The sequence below is a fragment of the Octopus bimaculoides genome, chromosome 3 (genome assembly GCF_046866305.1).
Source record: "Octopus bimaculoides isolate indiv1 chromosome 3, ASM4686630v1, whole genome shotgun sequence".
Lineage (NCBI taxonomy): Eukaryota > Metazoa > Mollusca > Cephalopoda > Octopoda > Octopodidae > Octopus > Octopus bimaculoides.
In genome coordinates, this window is record NC_142930.1 from 95,069,765 (window position 1) to 95,088,117 (window position 18,353).

The 18,353-nt window shown below is 37.1% G+C and overlaps 1 protein-coding gene across 5 annotated transcripts in view; it reads right to left on the reverse strand.

Moving 5' to 3' along the window:
* Positions 1-18,353, reverse strand: part of LOC106880276 (choline/ethanolamine transporter flvcr2a) — a 319,269-nt gene that overhangs the window by 60,007 nt on the left and 240,909 nt on the right. For all 5 annotated transcript variants that reach the window (XM_089349395.1, XM_089349394.1, XM_089349397.1 and 2 more), the window contains exon 7: positions 17,027-17,137. In XM_089349395.1, the coding sequence (XP_089205521.1) occupies positions 17,027-17,137 (111 nt within the window). The remainder of the gene's footprint in view (positions 1-17,026; positions 17,138-18,353) is intronic.

Sequence of the window (18,353 nt, forward strand, 5' to 3'; positions counted from 1 at the left end):
AAACTTGATGGTATTTGAACTCAGAACCTACAGAGCCAAATGAAATACAACTAAGCATTTTTGTCCACTGCAATGATAATACTACCAGATTGCCAGTTCAATATTCTTTTCTACTCTAGGTGAATAAAATAATATTGCAAAATTCCAGTTTCTTTTGGATATCTCCTTGTATATACAAAAAGAGATCAACAGTCAGACAGGTTGATGCCTTGAATAACAACTCCCTATTATCAATACCAATATGACCATCGATATCATCACCATCATTGGCAACACCAGCATCACTATTCTCAGCACTCTACACTCACCACTACAATCAGCACAATGTCATCCTCACCACAGTCTGCCTTCTCTTCCTTCTCCTCTTCCTCTAAATCATCATCATCATTAGCAGTAGAAACTGCATCACATCATCTGATTTTTATCTATACATTAACATTTACCTTTTTATGTCAGTAAAAAAAAATATAAAAACTTCATAGCTTAAGAGTGTTAGAAAGTTTCTTTATTTATATTTACACACACAAACACATATATTTACACACATATATATAATATATATACATACATATATATACAGATATATGTGTGTGTGTGTGTGTGTGTGTGTGTATACATACACATATATATGTGTGTTATATGTATGTGTATGTATATATATATATATATATATATATATATATATATATATATATGTATGTATGTATGCATGTGTGTATGTATATATATGTATAGCTATATGTGTGCATGTCTCTGTGTGTGTCTATGTATGTATATATATATATATATAGAGAGAGAGAGAGAGAGAGAGACAGAGAAATGTATGCGTGTGTGTGTGTATGGAGAGAGAGAGAGAGGGCAGTTAAAAAAACACACATAAACAAACAAATGAAGAAAATATACCTAAATAAAAGCTTAAAAATTTCTACATGTAGTTGTTTAATGGGTGTTCCACCAAAACAAAAAAAAAAACTATTCAAAGCAAAAACAAAAGTCAGAAAGAAAAATATATTAACCCATAATTTTTTTATATTTTATACATTTATATTTTGTAATCTCCATTGTCTGATTCCTACCCCTCAACAGCCTCTCACCACCTTAATCTTCGCTGAAAATAAGTACATTGAATTCTGATACACTTTTGGAATAGTTGTTTTGAAAAGAAGAAACGGTTTTCTACGATTGATCAACAATTAGCATTACTATTCTTCTTTAAAGGCGGCAAGGTGGTAAAATGGTTAGCACACTGGACAAAATGCTTTGCAGCATTTCATTGTCTTTACATTATGAGTTCAAATTCTGCCGAGGTCGACTTTGCCCTTTCATCCTTTCGGGATCGATAAATTAAGTACCAGTTGTATACTGGGGTTGATCTCATTGACTGGCTGCTTTCCTCCAATTTCAAGTAGAAATTATTATTATTAATATTATCATTATTATTATTATTATTATTATTATTATTATTATTATTATTATTATTACTACTACTACTACTACTACTATCATTATTATCATTATTGCTAGGGTGGTAAGCTAGCAGAACTGTTAGCATGCCTGACGAAATGCTTTGCGGGATTTTGTCTGTCTTGACATTCTCAGTTCAAATTCTGCCAAGGTCGACTTTACCTTTTATCCTTTTGGGGTTGATAAAGTAAGAACCAGTCAAGCACTATCTCCTTCAAACTTGCTGGCCTTGTGTCAAAATTAGAAACCATTACAATCATGAATTCAATTCCCACACCGGGCTGTGTTGTGTTCTTGAGTAAGACACTTCATTTCATATTGCTCCGGTTCACTCAGCTGTAGAAATGGGTTGCAACATCATTGGTACCAAGCTATATTGGCCTTTGCCTTTCTCTTGGAAAACATCAGTGGTGTGGAGAAGGAAAACTAATGTGCATAGGTGACTACTGGTTTTCCACAAACAATCTTGTGCCTCGGAGGGGAACTTTCTAGGTGCAATCCCATGGCCATTTGTAACCAAAGGGGGTTTTACTTTATATTATTATTATTATTATTATTGAGAGAGCAATGCATGCCAACAAAGTCAGACTGGGGTACAAATATACGAAGCCCAACATACACATCATGACTACCTGTCTGATAAGGGCATACCAGGCACATGCATCACAACCATATGTGCATGACATGGTGATCTCATATGAAGATAAACAGTGCACAATCTTGCAGGTGGGGCCCTGTTAGAATTGTCTTCAGATCGAGTAGCCCATCCTACTCAAAAGGTCCCTAAATGAGGTTTGTTTTAAGGATGATGAACAAAACACCCAAGTTTCCAGAGATGAATTATTCAAATCCCAAAGAATTCCTCTCAACACATGGCTATGATGCTCCCCCAATACTTCTGCTCATGATCAGAGATGCACATATCATCAGCCACTAAGGGACATGCTTAACTGGTTAAGGTCAGACAACTGACAAGCAACTCTGTGGTATTGAGCAGAATATTTGCTGTAGCCCATCTTTTATACCAATACAAAACAATGTACATAACACTTCCAATCAGTTATTATTATTATTATTATTATTATTATTATTATTATTATCATTATCATTATTATCATTAATGTCAATGTGCATACCCGTCAGAGTGTAAGTATCTTGAGAGAAAAGCTGAACATAAGAAGCATCAGTTGTGGTGTGCAAGAGAGACGATTGCGCTGGTTTGGACATGTGGTGAGAATGAATGAGGATAGCTGTGTGAAAAAGTGCCACACGCTAACAGTTGAGGGAACCCGTGGAAGAGGTAGGCCCAGGAAGACCTGGGCTGAGGTGTTGAGGCAAGACCTTCGAACATTGGGCCTCACCGAGGCGATGACTACTGACCGAGACCTTTGGAAATGTGCTGTGCATGAGAAGACCCGGCAAGCCAAGTGAGATCATTGCCAGTGCCCCTGGACTAGCTCTTGTGCGGGTGGCACATAAGATGTACCATCTTGAGCGTGACCGTTGCCAGTACCGCCTGACTGGACTTTGTAGGGTTTTCAAGCGAGATCGTTGCCAGTGCCCCTGGACTGGCTCTTGTGTGGGTGGCACATAAAAGACACCATTTCGAGCGTGGCCGTTTTCGTGCGGGTGACACGTAAAAGCACCCACTACACTCTCTGAGTGGTTGGCGTTAGGAAGGGCATCCAGCTGTAGAAACTCTGCCAAATTAGATTGGAGCCTGGTGTTGCTATCCGGTTTCACCAGTCCTCAGTCAAATCGTCCAACCCATGCTAGCATGGAAAGCGGACGTAAAACGATGATGATGATTATTATTGTCATTATCAAGGTGACAAGCTGACAGAATTGTCAGCATACTGGACAAAGTGCTTAGCAGCATTTCATCCGCCTTTATATTCTGAGTTCAAATTTAACCAAGACTGATTTTGCCTTTCATACTTTTGGGAGTCAATAAAATAAATGCCAGTCAAGCACAAGGGTTCTACGTAATTGACTAGTCCCCTCCCCTCAAAATTTTGAGCTTTATGCAACCAAGGTGCATTTCACCACACCATGCCATAAACTTCAGTTCCCCATTAGGTTTGGCAGGACCACAAATTTATGTTGTATGTCTGTGCTAATGACCTCTATGTTGCCTGTTAGGATGTGGAAATCTCCAAAGTATAACAGCTGACATAAACTGTTGTTCAGCATGATAGCAGTGGCCAGTGAAGCTTTATACAATGACAGGATCAGATAGCATACTTCTGTTGTTGTTGTTGTTGGTACCACGTCGCTTACGACATCAAGGGTTCCAGTTGATCCGATCAACGGAACAGCCTGCTCGTGAAATTAACGTGCAAGTGGCTGAGCACTCCACAGACACATGTACCCTTAACGTAGTTCTCGGGGATATTCAGCGTGACACAGTGTGACAAAGCTGGCCCTTTGAATTACAGGCACAACAGAAACAGGAAGTAAGAGTGAGAGAAAGTTGTGGTGAAGGAGTACAGCAGGGTTCGCCACCATCCCCCGTCGGAGCCTCGTGGAGCTTTAGGTGTTTTTGCTCAATAAACACTCACAACGCCCAGTCTGGGAATCGAAACCGCGATCCTATGACCGCGAGTCTGCTGCCCTAACCACTGGGCCATTGCGCCTCCACTAGCATACTTCTACATAATGCTAAAATGATGGGCTGGTCATGTATGGAAGCTTTAGATCAGTGTCTCTCAACCATTTTTGCCTATGGACCCCTTCAATTCCTATTTTACTTGGACAGATCCTCCTCACTATTCAATGTTTTAAAAAAATCATATTGTTATTTTATAAAAAAATATAATTATGAATTGTATAAAAAATTGTTAAAATATTTTGTATTTTATAGACGCAGGAGTGGCTTTGTGGTTAGTAGCTTCTTTACCAACCACATGGTTCCGGGTTCATTTCCACTGCATGGCACCTTGGGCAAGTGTCTTCTACTATAGCCTCAGGCTGACCAAAGCCTTGTGAGTGGATTTGGTAGACGGAAACTGAAAGAAGCCTGTCGTATATATATGTGTGTGTGTGTGTGTGTGTGTGTGTGTGTGTGCGTATATGTTTGAGTGTCTGTGTTTGTCCCCCCCAACATCGCTTGACAACTGATGGTGGTGTGTTTACGTCCCCGTAACTTAGCAGGTCAGCAAAAGAGACCGGTAGAATAAGTACTTGGCTTACAAAGAACAAATCCTGGGGTCGATTTGTTCGACTAAAGGCAGTGTTCCAGCATGGCTGCAGTCAAATGATTAAAACAAGTAAAAGAGTAAAAAAGAGTAAAGAGTATTGCAGAAGTTTAATCAATTCATTGCAGATAAAATTTAACAGCAAAATCTCATGTGGACCCCCAAGGGCCATATGGACTCCGGTTGAGGACCACTACTTTAGATCATAATCGGTCTACTCAATCTAGACTGACCTGGGTCTAAGTAAATTTTGGCACAAGGCTAGCGATTTCAGGGAAGTGCAAGTGTCGGTTACATCAACCCCAGTGTTCAATTGGTGTTTATTTTATCGACCCTGAAAGGATGAAAGGCTAAATCAACCTTGGCGGAATTTGAATTCAGAACATGAAGACAGACGAAATGCCACTAAGCATTTTGCCTGGCATGCTAATGATTCTACCAACTCACCACTTTAAGCAACAATATCATTAACAAATATATCAGTCACCTACCTTATTTCTTTATTGCCCACAAGGGGCTTGTTTTTTTTTTTTTGCGTGGAGCTTAGGTGTTTCGCTCATAAACACACATCGCCTAGTCTGAGACTCGAACCCGCGATCCCTCGACTGCGTGTCCGCTGCTCTCATCACAAAGCCATGTGCCTCCATCAGTCACCTACCTACCCAACCCCACATTATTCCAGTCCATACAATTATATTACCTGTAGAGATAGAGGGTGTGCATATTTCTGTATGTATTTGTGTGTGGTAAGGCACATGTTGGAGCAGACACACACGCACGTGTGTAGCATACATGCACATTTACATAACATGTAACACACCTGTTACCTGTTATGTAAAAGAAAGGAAAAGAGGAGGGAAGCAGGAATACATTCATGTATTATTTCCATATACTTAGTTGGAAAAAAAAATACATAGAAGCCTTTGTTTCAGTTGAAGAGAATGAGAAAACATATATCAGTTGTAATTTTGTCTTTATCGATTATATCCATGTGTCTGTGTGTCTGTGTCTGTGTCTGTGTGTGTATGTGTGTGCATGAATAGACACAATTGCATGCTTATATACACATACACACATTCATTACATTTATATGTGTGTGTGTATGCATGTACTTGTATGTGTGTGTGTGCATGTATTTGTGTGTGCGTGTGTGTGTACTTGTATGTGTGTATGTATTTGGGTATATGTGTGCGTGTACTTGTACGTGTGTGTGCATGTATTGGGGGGGGGGGGGGGGCGCACATGCATATTATATTTATTTTGAAAGAGAAAGTGAGGGAAGAAAAAAGTAAGGGAGAAATACAAGTATATCTTGTAATGTTTATTCTTTGATTTTTTTCCCCCCATCATCAGAGCTGTTACATAGCTAAGAAAGGTCTGCATGAGTTCCCAGTTCTACTTTATTATCATCATCATTATTATTATTATTATTATTATTATTATTATTATTATTATTATTATTATTGATGTTGTTGTTCTTTTTCTTCAATCACTCTAAATGGACGAACAAGCTTTTTATTTAGATAAATGCACAACTAGAAGTAACAGCCATTGAATGATGATAATGATAATAAAATTAACAACCATAACAACAATAGTGAAGATGGTGATGATGATCATGATGATGATGTCAATGAATATGAGAATCAGCTATTTGATATAAAATCACAACGATCAAAGAATCAGAAAGTGAAAAGACAGCAAGTGTTAAAGAATGTGTGGTTGTTGTTGCGTGTGTAGATATATGCCAACCAGTGAAGAAGTTTGTTTTGAGTAAAATTAGGGAGTAAAATTAGACTTACTAACAAGGATACACATGGAGAGAGAAGAATTACCAAATGCAACCATTGTCAAAACAAAAGACAGGAAGACAGGTGCAGCTGGTTACTTAACTCTTTTATAATTGTAATTCTAATGAAATATACTGTTATGTATTTTAGTTAATTTGGAAAATAATAAAGAATCTGCAGAGAACTAGTAAAAAAAATTAATTTTTAATAATTAGACTGGTGAGCATTGGAATCAATGTAGTTAACTTACCAACTCCCCTGAAAATTGTGTGCCTTGTGCTAAAATTCAAAATTAATAATTAGATTGGTGTTTGAAACATAACTTAAAAAAAGAATCAAAGAATTATGATGGAAGATTTTGATTTAACCTTTTAGCATTTAAATCAACCATATCTGGCCCAAATAACCTGCCTGTCTTAAGTTCAAACTGACCAGATCTGGTCCCACACACCTACCCTACAACATCATTCTGAAAACATCCAATCACATCATCAAAATCTCAAAGCTACAAGATAATACATGATTACTTCAAAACAATGTGAACGAATAAGCATTACATTTGAGTGAGTAATCTGAATGCTAAAGGGTTAATTATGAACATCTTAAAATGAGTAGTTTCTTAGCCTGAAACCAGGTGGGTTGGAAAAGATATATTTTGAAGACCAATATCTGTAACAATAGCAGCAGTACAGTCAAAGAAAGGAATTACATTATGTACTAATGATATAAGAGAGATTAATTCCAGCTTCTTGATGAAACCAGATAACTTTTCAAACATTATCAGTAAACTCATCATTTGTGAATAAATGAAATCTTATTGGTTGAAGGATCTTATTACTGATACAGAGATACAGAGATCTGTGAAGAAGCACATAGCCACACCACCTCATACATCCTACATCCCCATAGAGCAGCACATTTCTGTAAAGAGGACAATGGTAATTCATTAGTAAGCAATAGAACATTCCAGACCATCTGAAAAAGACATTTTCTGATAAGACAAAATTTGTAAAAAATCGTTATTTGCATTGTATACAGCATGATTTGAATTGATGATTTGCACATCTATTCTTAATATATTCTGGCAGATTCAAATGTGAATACGTTAGTTACTGTTGTGTTTTGTCACTGGAGAACAATTTCTCCTTTTTACGACAATGGTGTGTTGACAACACACTCGACTCATTAACACAAGGGGTTCTGGGAAACCCATATTCCAACATGTTGTGTTTTGTTACCCAGATGTACCCTGACCTTTGAGCTTAAACACACCTACTTGCTTTGTTTACAATTTCAGCAAACAAAGCTGTTTACTGATCAGTGATACAACCGATACAAAAATTTGTAATTCTCTTGTTAGTTTAGAGAATGTTCTAAGGATGTTCCATAATCATTTGAATACAGCAATAGTCTTCATTGAAGATTCACTTCTTATGTACATAGACAGATGAAAAATAAGGACTTCAGAATTTCGAAGGGTAGAGTGAATAATGGCAGACTTGGAACACTGACACAGCAAGGTAAAAGGAGAAGTAATGATGAGTGTGGAACTTGACAAGATCATTATGTACATCATGTATACTAGCTGCCTGGCATTTCTTCTTAAATGCATCAATTCTTATATCCCTGCTATACTAATGCTACCATATGATGTTTTCCTTACTAAAGTTACCACATCATGTATTACATGTAATACTTCATTCTTAGCATTATGAAGGACATTCGACCAAAAGATGAGCATCATGCCTGAGCAGGCAGGAGAGCATAGTGCAGTCCTCTGACTTGCTAGTTCTTGTCAAAGCATCCAACTCATGCCAGCATGGAAAATAGATATTAAATCGTGATGATGATGATGATGATGAAATGGGAAACAGATAAGTACTGGGGCCAATAGAATTAACCAAAATCCCTTGAAGGTTATACCCTAGCACAGCAACATTCAATAATAAAAAGAATAAATGAATATCCAAGAATAAGACACTTCATGACATTCAGAAATCAAATTGATTGAATCATCATGATCCCCATCATCATCATCATCATCATCATTGTTCTAACGTTCACTTTTCCACGCTTGTAAGGGTCAGACAAAGTTTACTGAGGCAGATTTTCAACAGTCAGAAGCCCTTCCTGTTAGCAACCTTTTAATTGTAACTAAGTAAGGTTATATTTCCCTGTAGCCAGACATGTTTGCACAGAATATTGGAAATTGAAGACACCACTTGTATGACAGTGATACTCATTTACAACTAACAGGCGATATCAAGACAAAGAAACACAAGCATACATATACTCACACTCACACACATGTATACACACACACACACACACACACACACATATATATACACAACAGACTTCTTTCAGTTTCCATCTACCATATCTACCAATGTAGCTTTGATCAGCCTGAAGCTATAGTAAAAGACACTTGCCCAAGGTGCCATGCAGTGGGACTGAACCCAAATCTATGTAGCTGGGAAGTAAATTTCTTAACCACACAGCCACATGTACATCTCAAAATAGATATTCAATATTCACTAGATCTGCTTGTACCCTATTCACTACCATTACCCTTTTTGTATACCCAGTTATCTCCCTTAGGTATCCCTTACTATCCACCTCTATCACTCTCCTGTTTTAATCACTCTGTTTCTACCATCATACTCTTGCTCCCTTTTTCCATCCATCCTAGCTCTTCTATCATCATCCTCTCTTCTATTCCTCTTTTCAGTCTCATTGCTCTGAGAGAATGGACATATAGAGTAGTGATGACCATTAAATCTTATGAGGAAGCCTCAATGCAGTTTCTCAGCCTGCAAGAAATAACAGCCAAATCTCTCTCTCTGGCTCAAATTATGCCTGACTGTCTAAATAAAAGACAGGCCCATAGAATAAGATAGAGAGATGAGATGGTCACAGCTGAAAAGCTGTTAGTCAAGACTGTCTGGAGGACTAACCCATAGCAACAACAAATGTTTGAACAAAATCATCAAAGGTAGACAAGAATAGAAAAATAGATCTTAACAATTACAATAACAAATATATCGAGAATTGTATCTGTTAGATTCAAGAAAGGTTAAATCCAAAGCCAAATATATTGTTAGAAGAGTTAATATGTAGCAACCATGTGAAAGCTACCAGCAGCTGTGAATGTTTATAGCAATTGGTGAAGTTAAAAAAGGTAATATACATGTTATACTTGTAACAGATGTAGCCAGAACAATTTGCAACAATATACACTTAGCAGAAAAATTATAGTTCCACAGAAAATTGCACTGTTATTGTTGTGCATATTATTGACAAAAATAAAACTTTTATTCTATAAAAAAAAATGATACCTTTTATCGTTTGCTGGCTGATAGAATTAATATCATATAAAAGATGGAATTATGCTGCATATATTTCTGCGTTTGAGTAAATAAAAGTCTGGAGTTTGAATTTTGTTTCCTTTACATACCAAGCCAAATTTGTAAGAGAGGAACCTATGTATATCCTCATCATCGTCATCATCATCATCGTCGTCGTCATCATCATCATCATCCATGTTGGCATGTGTTGGATGGTTTGACAGGAACTGGCAAGTCAGAAGACTGCACCAGGTTAAGATGGCTGCAGTGACCAGAAAACTGTAGGTTTTACAGTGGACTGGTCTTCTCCCGGGTGAATTGTCTCACAGGGTTGGAGAATTCCACCTACCTGGAAGTTACTAGAAGGGTGTTAAAGAGAACAGCAGACTGCTTGAGGGACACTGTTCCTCGATTTGCCATTGAAGCTGACTCCTCTAACCTATTTCTTACTCAAGGCAGTGAGGTTTTGTGTTTGGAGTTTCTTCCATAATGTCCTAATTAAGCCATTATTGTAATCCTGACAGGTGTTACTACTCAGAGTCAGTCAGTGTAATCTTGGAGAACAATAATGACTAAGAAGTGGTTCCACACTCCTCAAAACCTTGGAACTCTTGAACCAGGACCCCACAACTGAATGCATATATGTGGGGTGGGATGAGTAGGGGGATGTGTAGGAGGGGGTATGTAAATATGGCGTGTTTGATTTTTCTGCATCTTAACAAAGGGACAATGAAAAATTGTTACAAAAAGAAACGGGGGGGGGGGGGCAATAATTAAGAAGCATTTCAGAAATATACTCTGACAACTCTCTGTGTTAGCAAATAAAACATTTTTCAGAATAACAGATGTATAAGATTAATGATGAATAATAAAAAAAAAAAAGAGCTTCTTGTTTTTCCCCAGCTCATATGGACATTAGCATAGATCTAAAACTAGTACTTTACCAACCTTAAACCATGCATATATACAATGATATCATATTGCAATACTAACACAAAATAGATGCATTCATAATAGAGCAGCCTTCCCTATATCTTGACTCTCAATGTTTCAGAGTTATTTGGGTGGATGGGTACTGTCTGTGTATGTATAGATATAGATGCATACATACATAAATACATACTTGTATGCATCATCATCATCATCATCATCATCGTTTAACGTCCGCTTTCCATGCTAGCATGGGTTGGACGATTTGACTGAGGACTGGTGAAACTGGATGGCAACACCAGGCTCCAATCTAAATTTGGCAGAGTTTCTACAGCTGGATGCCCTTCCTAACGCCAACCACTCAGAGTGTAGTAGGTGCTTTTACGTGTCACCTGCACGAAGGCCAGTCAGGCGATACTGGCAACGGCCACGCTCGAAATGGTGTCTTTTATGTGCCACCCGCACAAGCCAGTCCTGGGGCACTGGCAACGATATATATATATATATATATATATATATATATAGTCTGTTAAAGTCTGTCATACCGGCCATGATGAAATACTACAAAGTACAGAAAATATGAAATACCACAAGGTATAGAAAATATTCCCCTTTATATATTTATATATTTAATCCTTTATATTGAACACTCAATATTTCATCTATTCAATAAGACATATTCCATATATTCAATAAGACATATTCCATATATTCAATAAGACATTCAATACTTCATTTCATAGTACCATCCATTTTTATTTTATATTATATATTGTATATTATATTATATATTGTATATTCCATATTCTATATCCCACATTGGTTTTGCAGGAATATAAATAAAACATAAAAAACAGACAGTGTTGGAACTCTTTTAAACAAAATAATATATTCCTCTATACACAATCATACAAAAAAAAAACCTTTTTTTGTATTTATTTTTACTCGCATATATATATATATATATATATATATATATATATATATACATATATATAGAATAATAATAATAATAATAATAATAATAATAATAATAATAATAATAATAATAATAATAATAATAATAATATAAATAAAATATATACATATATACATATGTAAACATACTATATATGCATATCTATATATATATATATATATATATATATATATATATATATATATATATATATATATCAAAAAAAGCAACACGGATTTTAAAGGTTATTGCAGTATGCATGTTTCATGCTTCTCCATTTATTTAAGTAATGCAACCATTGCATTAAATGCAAAATGCAGAGCAATCTTCAGCTGCACAAGGATATAGAAAATTTACTGAAAATTTCAGCAGAATGGACATATTACTGTTTGGATAATATTGTTGGATAATACCATACTATATTCTGGTGCCTAAACTTAAGTGCCACATTCAATTTTGAATCTAAAAAATTTATATATATATATACACGAGGTTTGATCAATAAGTATCCAGACTGTTGCCATTGTAATGAAGCAAAAGCATGTAGAGTGAAGCTGCTTGGTAAAGATTGACCTTGAATTCTGCTGTGCAGTTTGTAATTATATGATATTAACTCTGGCAATGAATTGCAGTGTATTGCTGATTCTTATTCTACAGCCCTACAACCAACACAACCACCAACACCACAATTAAGAAGATAATTAAATGGAAACCAACTATTAGCAAGATTCAAACAAAATTTAAATAGCAAAACCAACCATCAGGTACATTGGAATACTACTCTATATACGTTTTGGACTGGTTTCTACTCTATATACATCATCATCATCATCATCATCATCAACATCATCATCATCATCATCATCATCAACATCGTCGTCATCATCATCCTCAGCATCAGCATCATCATATAACATCCATTTTACATGCTGGCATGGGTTAGATGGTTTGACTAGAGCTGGTAAGCTGGAGAGTTGCACTAGGCCCCAGTCTGTTTTAGTTTGGATTCTACAAGTGGATGCCCTTTCTAACGTCAGCCACTCAGCAGAGGTTTACTGGGTGTATTTTACATGTCACTGGCAAATGTATCTTTTATGTGTCACCAGCACAGGTGCCTTTTACATGTCACCAGCACTGGTACCTTTCACGTGTCACCATCACGGGCCATAACTACGATTTCACTTAGCTTAACATGTTTTCTCAAGCACAGAAAATCACCAGAAGTCTCTGTCACTTGTCATTGCTTCCATAAGACTCAACATCCAAAGATCACATTTCACCACCTCATCCAACATCTTACTGGATCTACCTCTTCCATAGGTTCCCTCTACAATTTGAGATCAGCACTTCCATACAAACATTTAAATTATTATTCCTGGTCTTTTGATCCAGTTTTGCTTACAAAAAAAACCTTATATTTTAGGGAGATTTATGAACTTCTTACTTTAGGTGTTTTATCCTAAGCATTACGTTATAAAACAATTAAAAAATAAATGCGCCCTTTTAAAGCATAGCCAGGCTCATGGGCCCGGTTTCCCGGTTTCAATGGCATATGTGTTCCCCAGCTGGATGGGATGCCAGCCCATCACAGCGTTACTCATTTTTGCCAGCTGAGTTGACTGGAGCAACGTGAAGTGAAGTGTTTTGCTCAAGAACACAATGTGTCGCCCGGTCCAGGAATCGAAACCACAATCTTACGACCATGATGCTGACACCCTAACCACTAAGCCACGCGCCTCCACAAGCATTATATTATGGAATATATATTATTTAACCCTTTCACTGTAAAATTAAATTTAATTGTTATTTCAGTAATTATGTTAAATATCTACAACAAATAGAATTAGTATTTTCTGCAAGTCATGTTGCCTTAATGAATTTGATATGTCTCAACAGAAAATAGTTTCAAATATGACATTCCGCAATAAAAGATTGATTGGTATATAATAAGGCTTTCTGCAGTTATGGGTAAATGAAATTTTGAGTGGATATATCTGACTTCCAGAGTAAAAAGATTAGTACAGGAAATACTAGTATGGGGAAGAGTATATGGCTGATACATGGATACAAGCATGTCTATGTGGTTAACAAGTTTCTTGTTGTCAACATCGCTTGACAACCAATGCTGGTGTGTTTACATCCCCATAACTTAGCGGTTCGGCAAAAGAGAGACCAATAGAATAAGTAATAGGCTTACAAAGAATAAGTCCTGGGGTCGATTTGCTCGACACTAAAAGCAGTGCTCCAGCATGGCCACAGTCAAATGACTGAAACCAGTAAAAGAGTAAAAGAGTAACAGTTTGATTCAGCGCCATGCAACTTATTGAATTGTAAGTTACTCAAACAAACCTAGCATCTGTTTTCTATGTTAGCATATGCATGCATGTATATATATAAAGATATAATATAGAAGTAATAGATTTAAAAACGTTGTGACATCACTTTTGGGATTTGAAAGCCATATCTGCTGTAATTACTGTGTTAATTACTATACCAAAGTGATGTTACACCCTTTGAGTACCTAAATTCGTACACTTAAGTTAAGTAGCTACAACAACATAGTCGTGATCTATTTATACATATATAGGTGCAGGTATGGCTGTGTGGTAAGCAGTTTGCTTCCCAACCACATGATTCTGGGTTCAGTTCCATTGCATTGCAGCTTGGCTAAGTGTCTTCTGCTAGAGTCCCAGGCTGGCCAAAGCTTTGTGAGTGGATTTGGTAAACAGAAACTGAAAGAAGTCTAATATATATATATATATATATATATATATATATATATATATATATATATATATCATCATCATCATCAATATCATTTAACATCTGTTGTCCATGCTTACATAGGTTGAACAGTTTGACCAGGGCTGGCAAGCTGGAAGGCAGACTCCAGTCTGATTTGGCATGGTTTCTACAGCTGGATGCCCTTCCTAATGCCAACCACTCTGAGAGTGTGGCGGGTGCTTTTATGTGCTACCAGCATGGGTGCCATTTGGGTGACACCAGTATCTTCCACAACTGAGATTTTACTTGGCTTGATGGGTCTTTTTCTCAAGCACAGCATAATGCCAAAGGTCTCAGCCATTGCCTCTGTGAGTCCCAACATTCGAAAGGAGCTTTTCATGTGCCAACAGTGTTGACCACTTTGCGTCCATGAGGCACAACACTCAAAAGGTGCTTTTTTACACACGACCGGCATGGGTGTCAGTTACATGACACCAGCATCAGCCACAACTATGATTTCACTTAGCTTAACAGTCTCCTCAAGCACAGCATATTGCCAAAGGTCTCAGTCACTAGTCATCGCCTCAGTGAGGCCCGAAGTTTGAAGATCATGTTTCATCACCTCCTATATATTCTGTATATATATAGAATGTGTGTGTGTGTGTGTGTGCTTGTGTCTGTGTCTGTCCCCCACTGCTGCTTGGCAACCAGTATTTGTGTGTTTACATCCCAGTAACTTAGCAGTTTGGTAAAGAGAATGATAGAATAAGTACCAGGCTTAAGAAAAAATATAAAAGTGAGTGGGGAGTTGATTCATTCAACTAAAATACTTCAAGGCGGTGCCCCAGCATGGTCACAGTCTAATGACTGAAACAAGTAAAACATAAATAATAGGTATAATTAATCAAATTTGAGAGACGTGAAAGATAAAATCATCATCATCATCGTTTAACGTCTGCTTTCCATGCTAGCATGGGTTGGACGATTTATCAGCCAAACATTTACTTCCCATTAAATATTCTGCTGAGAAGTCTTATTCATTACGCAACAACATTACTACATATGAGCATCAACATACATACTTATATGTATGAGGACGTTTTAGCATCAATGATATATTTAGATACACAATATGAAATAGCTGTCAACATATGGAACATGTATTTGATTTTCATTTCTCCAAAACTTGGTTAATTATTATATACTCTCTGACATTGTGATTCTCAGATTTTCAGAACAGCAATGCTAATTTTATACCCTAAACTCATTTAGTCTTCTTGATAGCTGTACACCAAACAGAGAGCTTACCATGAGCTCTGTTATATTCTTTGAATCCATATTCTTGTTATACACACACACACATGTGTGTACATCTGTGCGTATATGTGTGTGTGTGTATGTGTGTGTGTGTGTGTGTGTATTCAATAAAATGAGACGACTAAACTAAGGCTGTGTAGAATTTTCAGGATATTTTTAGGACATTTTTCAGGACATTTCAGGATATTTTTCTTTACAAATGTCCTGAAAATTACACACAGCCTTGGCTTTGTTGCCTCATTTTATTTAACATATACATGTTCATACAACACCCGCATTAGACTCTTCATTCGTATTATTATCAAACCGAGAGTTTAACTATAGACCTTCCATAGCACTTACATAGTCTTACCTGCCACCTTGGGTCTTCTGGATACCAATACCTCTCATATATATATGTATATATATATATGTGTGTATATGTGTGTGGAGGCGCAATGGCCCAGTGGTTAGGGCAGCGGACTCGCGGTCATAGGATCGCTTCCCAGACCGGGCATTGTGAGAGTTTATTGAGCAAAAACACCTAAAGGTCCACAAGGCTCTGGCAGGGATAGTGGCGAACCCTGCTGTACTCTTCCACCACAACTTTCTCTCACTCTTACTTCCTTTTTCTGTCGTGCCTGTAGTTCAAAGGGCCAGCCTTGTCACACTCTGTGTCATGCTGAGTATCCCCGAGAACTGTGTTAAGGGTACACATGTCTGTGGAGTGCTCAGCCACTCGCACGTTAATTTCATGAGCAGGCTGTTCCGTTGATCGGATCAACTGGAACCCTCAACGTCGTAAGCAACGGAGTGCCAACCACAACTGTAGGTGCAGACATAGTAATACAATAAGTTGTTTCTCAATCACATCATTCTGGGTTTAGTCTCACAGCATGCCATCTTGAGCAAGTGTCTTCTGCTATAGCCTTGAGCTGACCAAAGCTTTTTGAGTGGATTTGGCAGGCAGAAACTGAAAGAAGCCTATCATATATGTTGTGTGTGTGTGAGTATGTGTGGTTGTGTGTGAGAGAGAGAGAGAGAGAGAGAGAGAGAGTCTTTGTGCTTGTATTTGTCCTCCCCCACCACCACTTAACAACTGATGTTAGCGTGTTTACGTCCTTGTAACCCAGTGGTTCAGCAAAAGAGAGCAATAGAGTAAGCACCAGGCTTAACAAAAGAAAGTTCTGGGGTCAATTCATTCGACTAAAAATTTATCAAGGTGATGCCCCAGTATGGCCTCAGTTTAATGACGGAAACAAGTAAAAGATAAAAGATGAAAGATATGCAGCAGGTTCAAACAAGAGATAAAGTACGTACCCTAAAACACCGGCACTGATGAAAATTATCCAAATTTTGTTGAGATCAAGTGTGAACGTGAATGCTATCATCCCTCCAAGAGATAGCAAATACATCATTAATGTAGTACTTCTGCAAAAGAAAAAAAAAGACAATTTTTTTTTAAATATCAGTTAAGACTTGAATGAGTTTATGTGTTGTGTGTACGTTCTGTGTGATGTGTTGGAGGTGGTGGTGGTGGGGGGGGGGTTAATTTTTTTGTTGTTTATTTTCATAAGCCACCACCTGGCATGCCATCAGTTACAACAACAAGGGTTCCAGTTGATCCAATCAACAGACAGCCTGCTCGTAAAATTAAAGTGCAAGTGGCTGAGCACTCCACAGACACACATATCCTAAACATAGTTCTCAGAGAGATTTAGCATGGCACAGAATGTGACAAAAGTTGGCCTTTTGAAATACAGGTACAACTTGTTTTTGCCAGCTGAGTGAACTGGAGTAATGTGAAATAAAGTGTCTTGTTCAAGAGCACAACACACTGCCAGGAATTGAACTCATGACCTTATGATTGTGAGCCAAATATCCTAACCACTAAGCTACATGCCTTCACTTTTTCATAAACCATAACTTCATAAACCAAGTGCAAAATGATATTTGTTTGAGTAGTATCAAGATTAGAGGATAAATATTTCTCTTGGATAGGAAGGAGTAGTATTAGGTGTTGTTGTTGTTTTTATTGCTAGTTACTCTAGGTCAGCTTTGTCCAATTAAAGGCATTCTATGCATCACCACTCTGTCCATTTTTCAGACATTGCACACACAGAACTACATTGTCGAATACATCCCTCCTTCTTCTTCAAGATGATTTAAGAGAGATTTTGCTACAATTTCTAGTAGGTCTAGACACTGTATAGACGTTTCCATATTAGCTCATAGTACAGTACCAGACCTCTTATCTGATTTAAGAAATCCAGAATATCCAGAAATTCAGAAATACTCTGCCATTTCATGCAATATACTGTACCCTATATTTAGTAAACAGACCCTGTTTTTGAAGTTGGTTAATTTGCATACATGTTGAAAATGGTTTTGTTTTTTTACTTTTACATATGAATTGATAAAGATTGAACATACTATACTTTAGAAGTGTATCCATTTGTATCTGTACCTGTTAAATAAAATCATGTTCTCTACTTTGTTTAATTTTTATCCTGTAAACATTCTGTATACATGTTACAGTATGATATATTTTAAGAATTTTGAGTGGATTGATAAATATCACTTTAGAAGTGAGTGTGGTAAGTAGCTTGCTTACCAACCACATGGTTCTGGGTTCATTACCACTGCG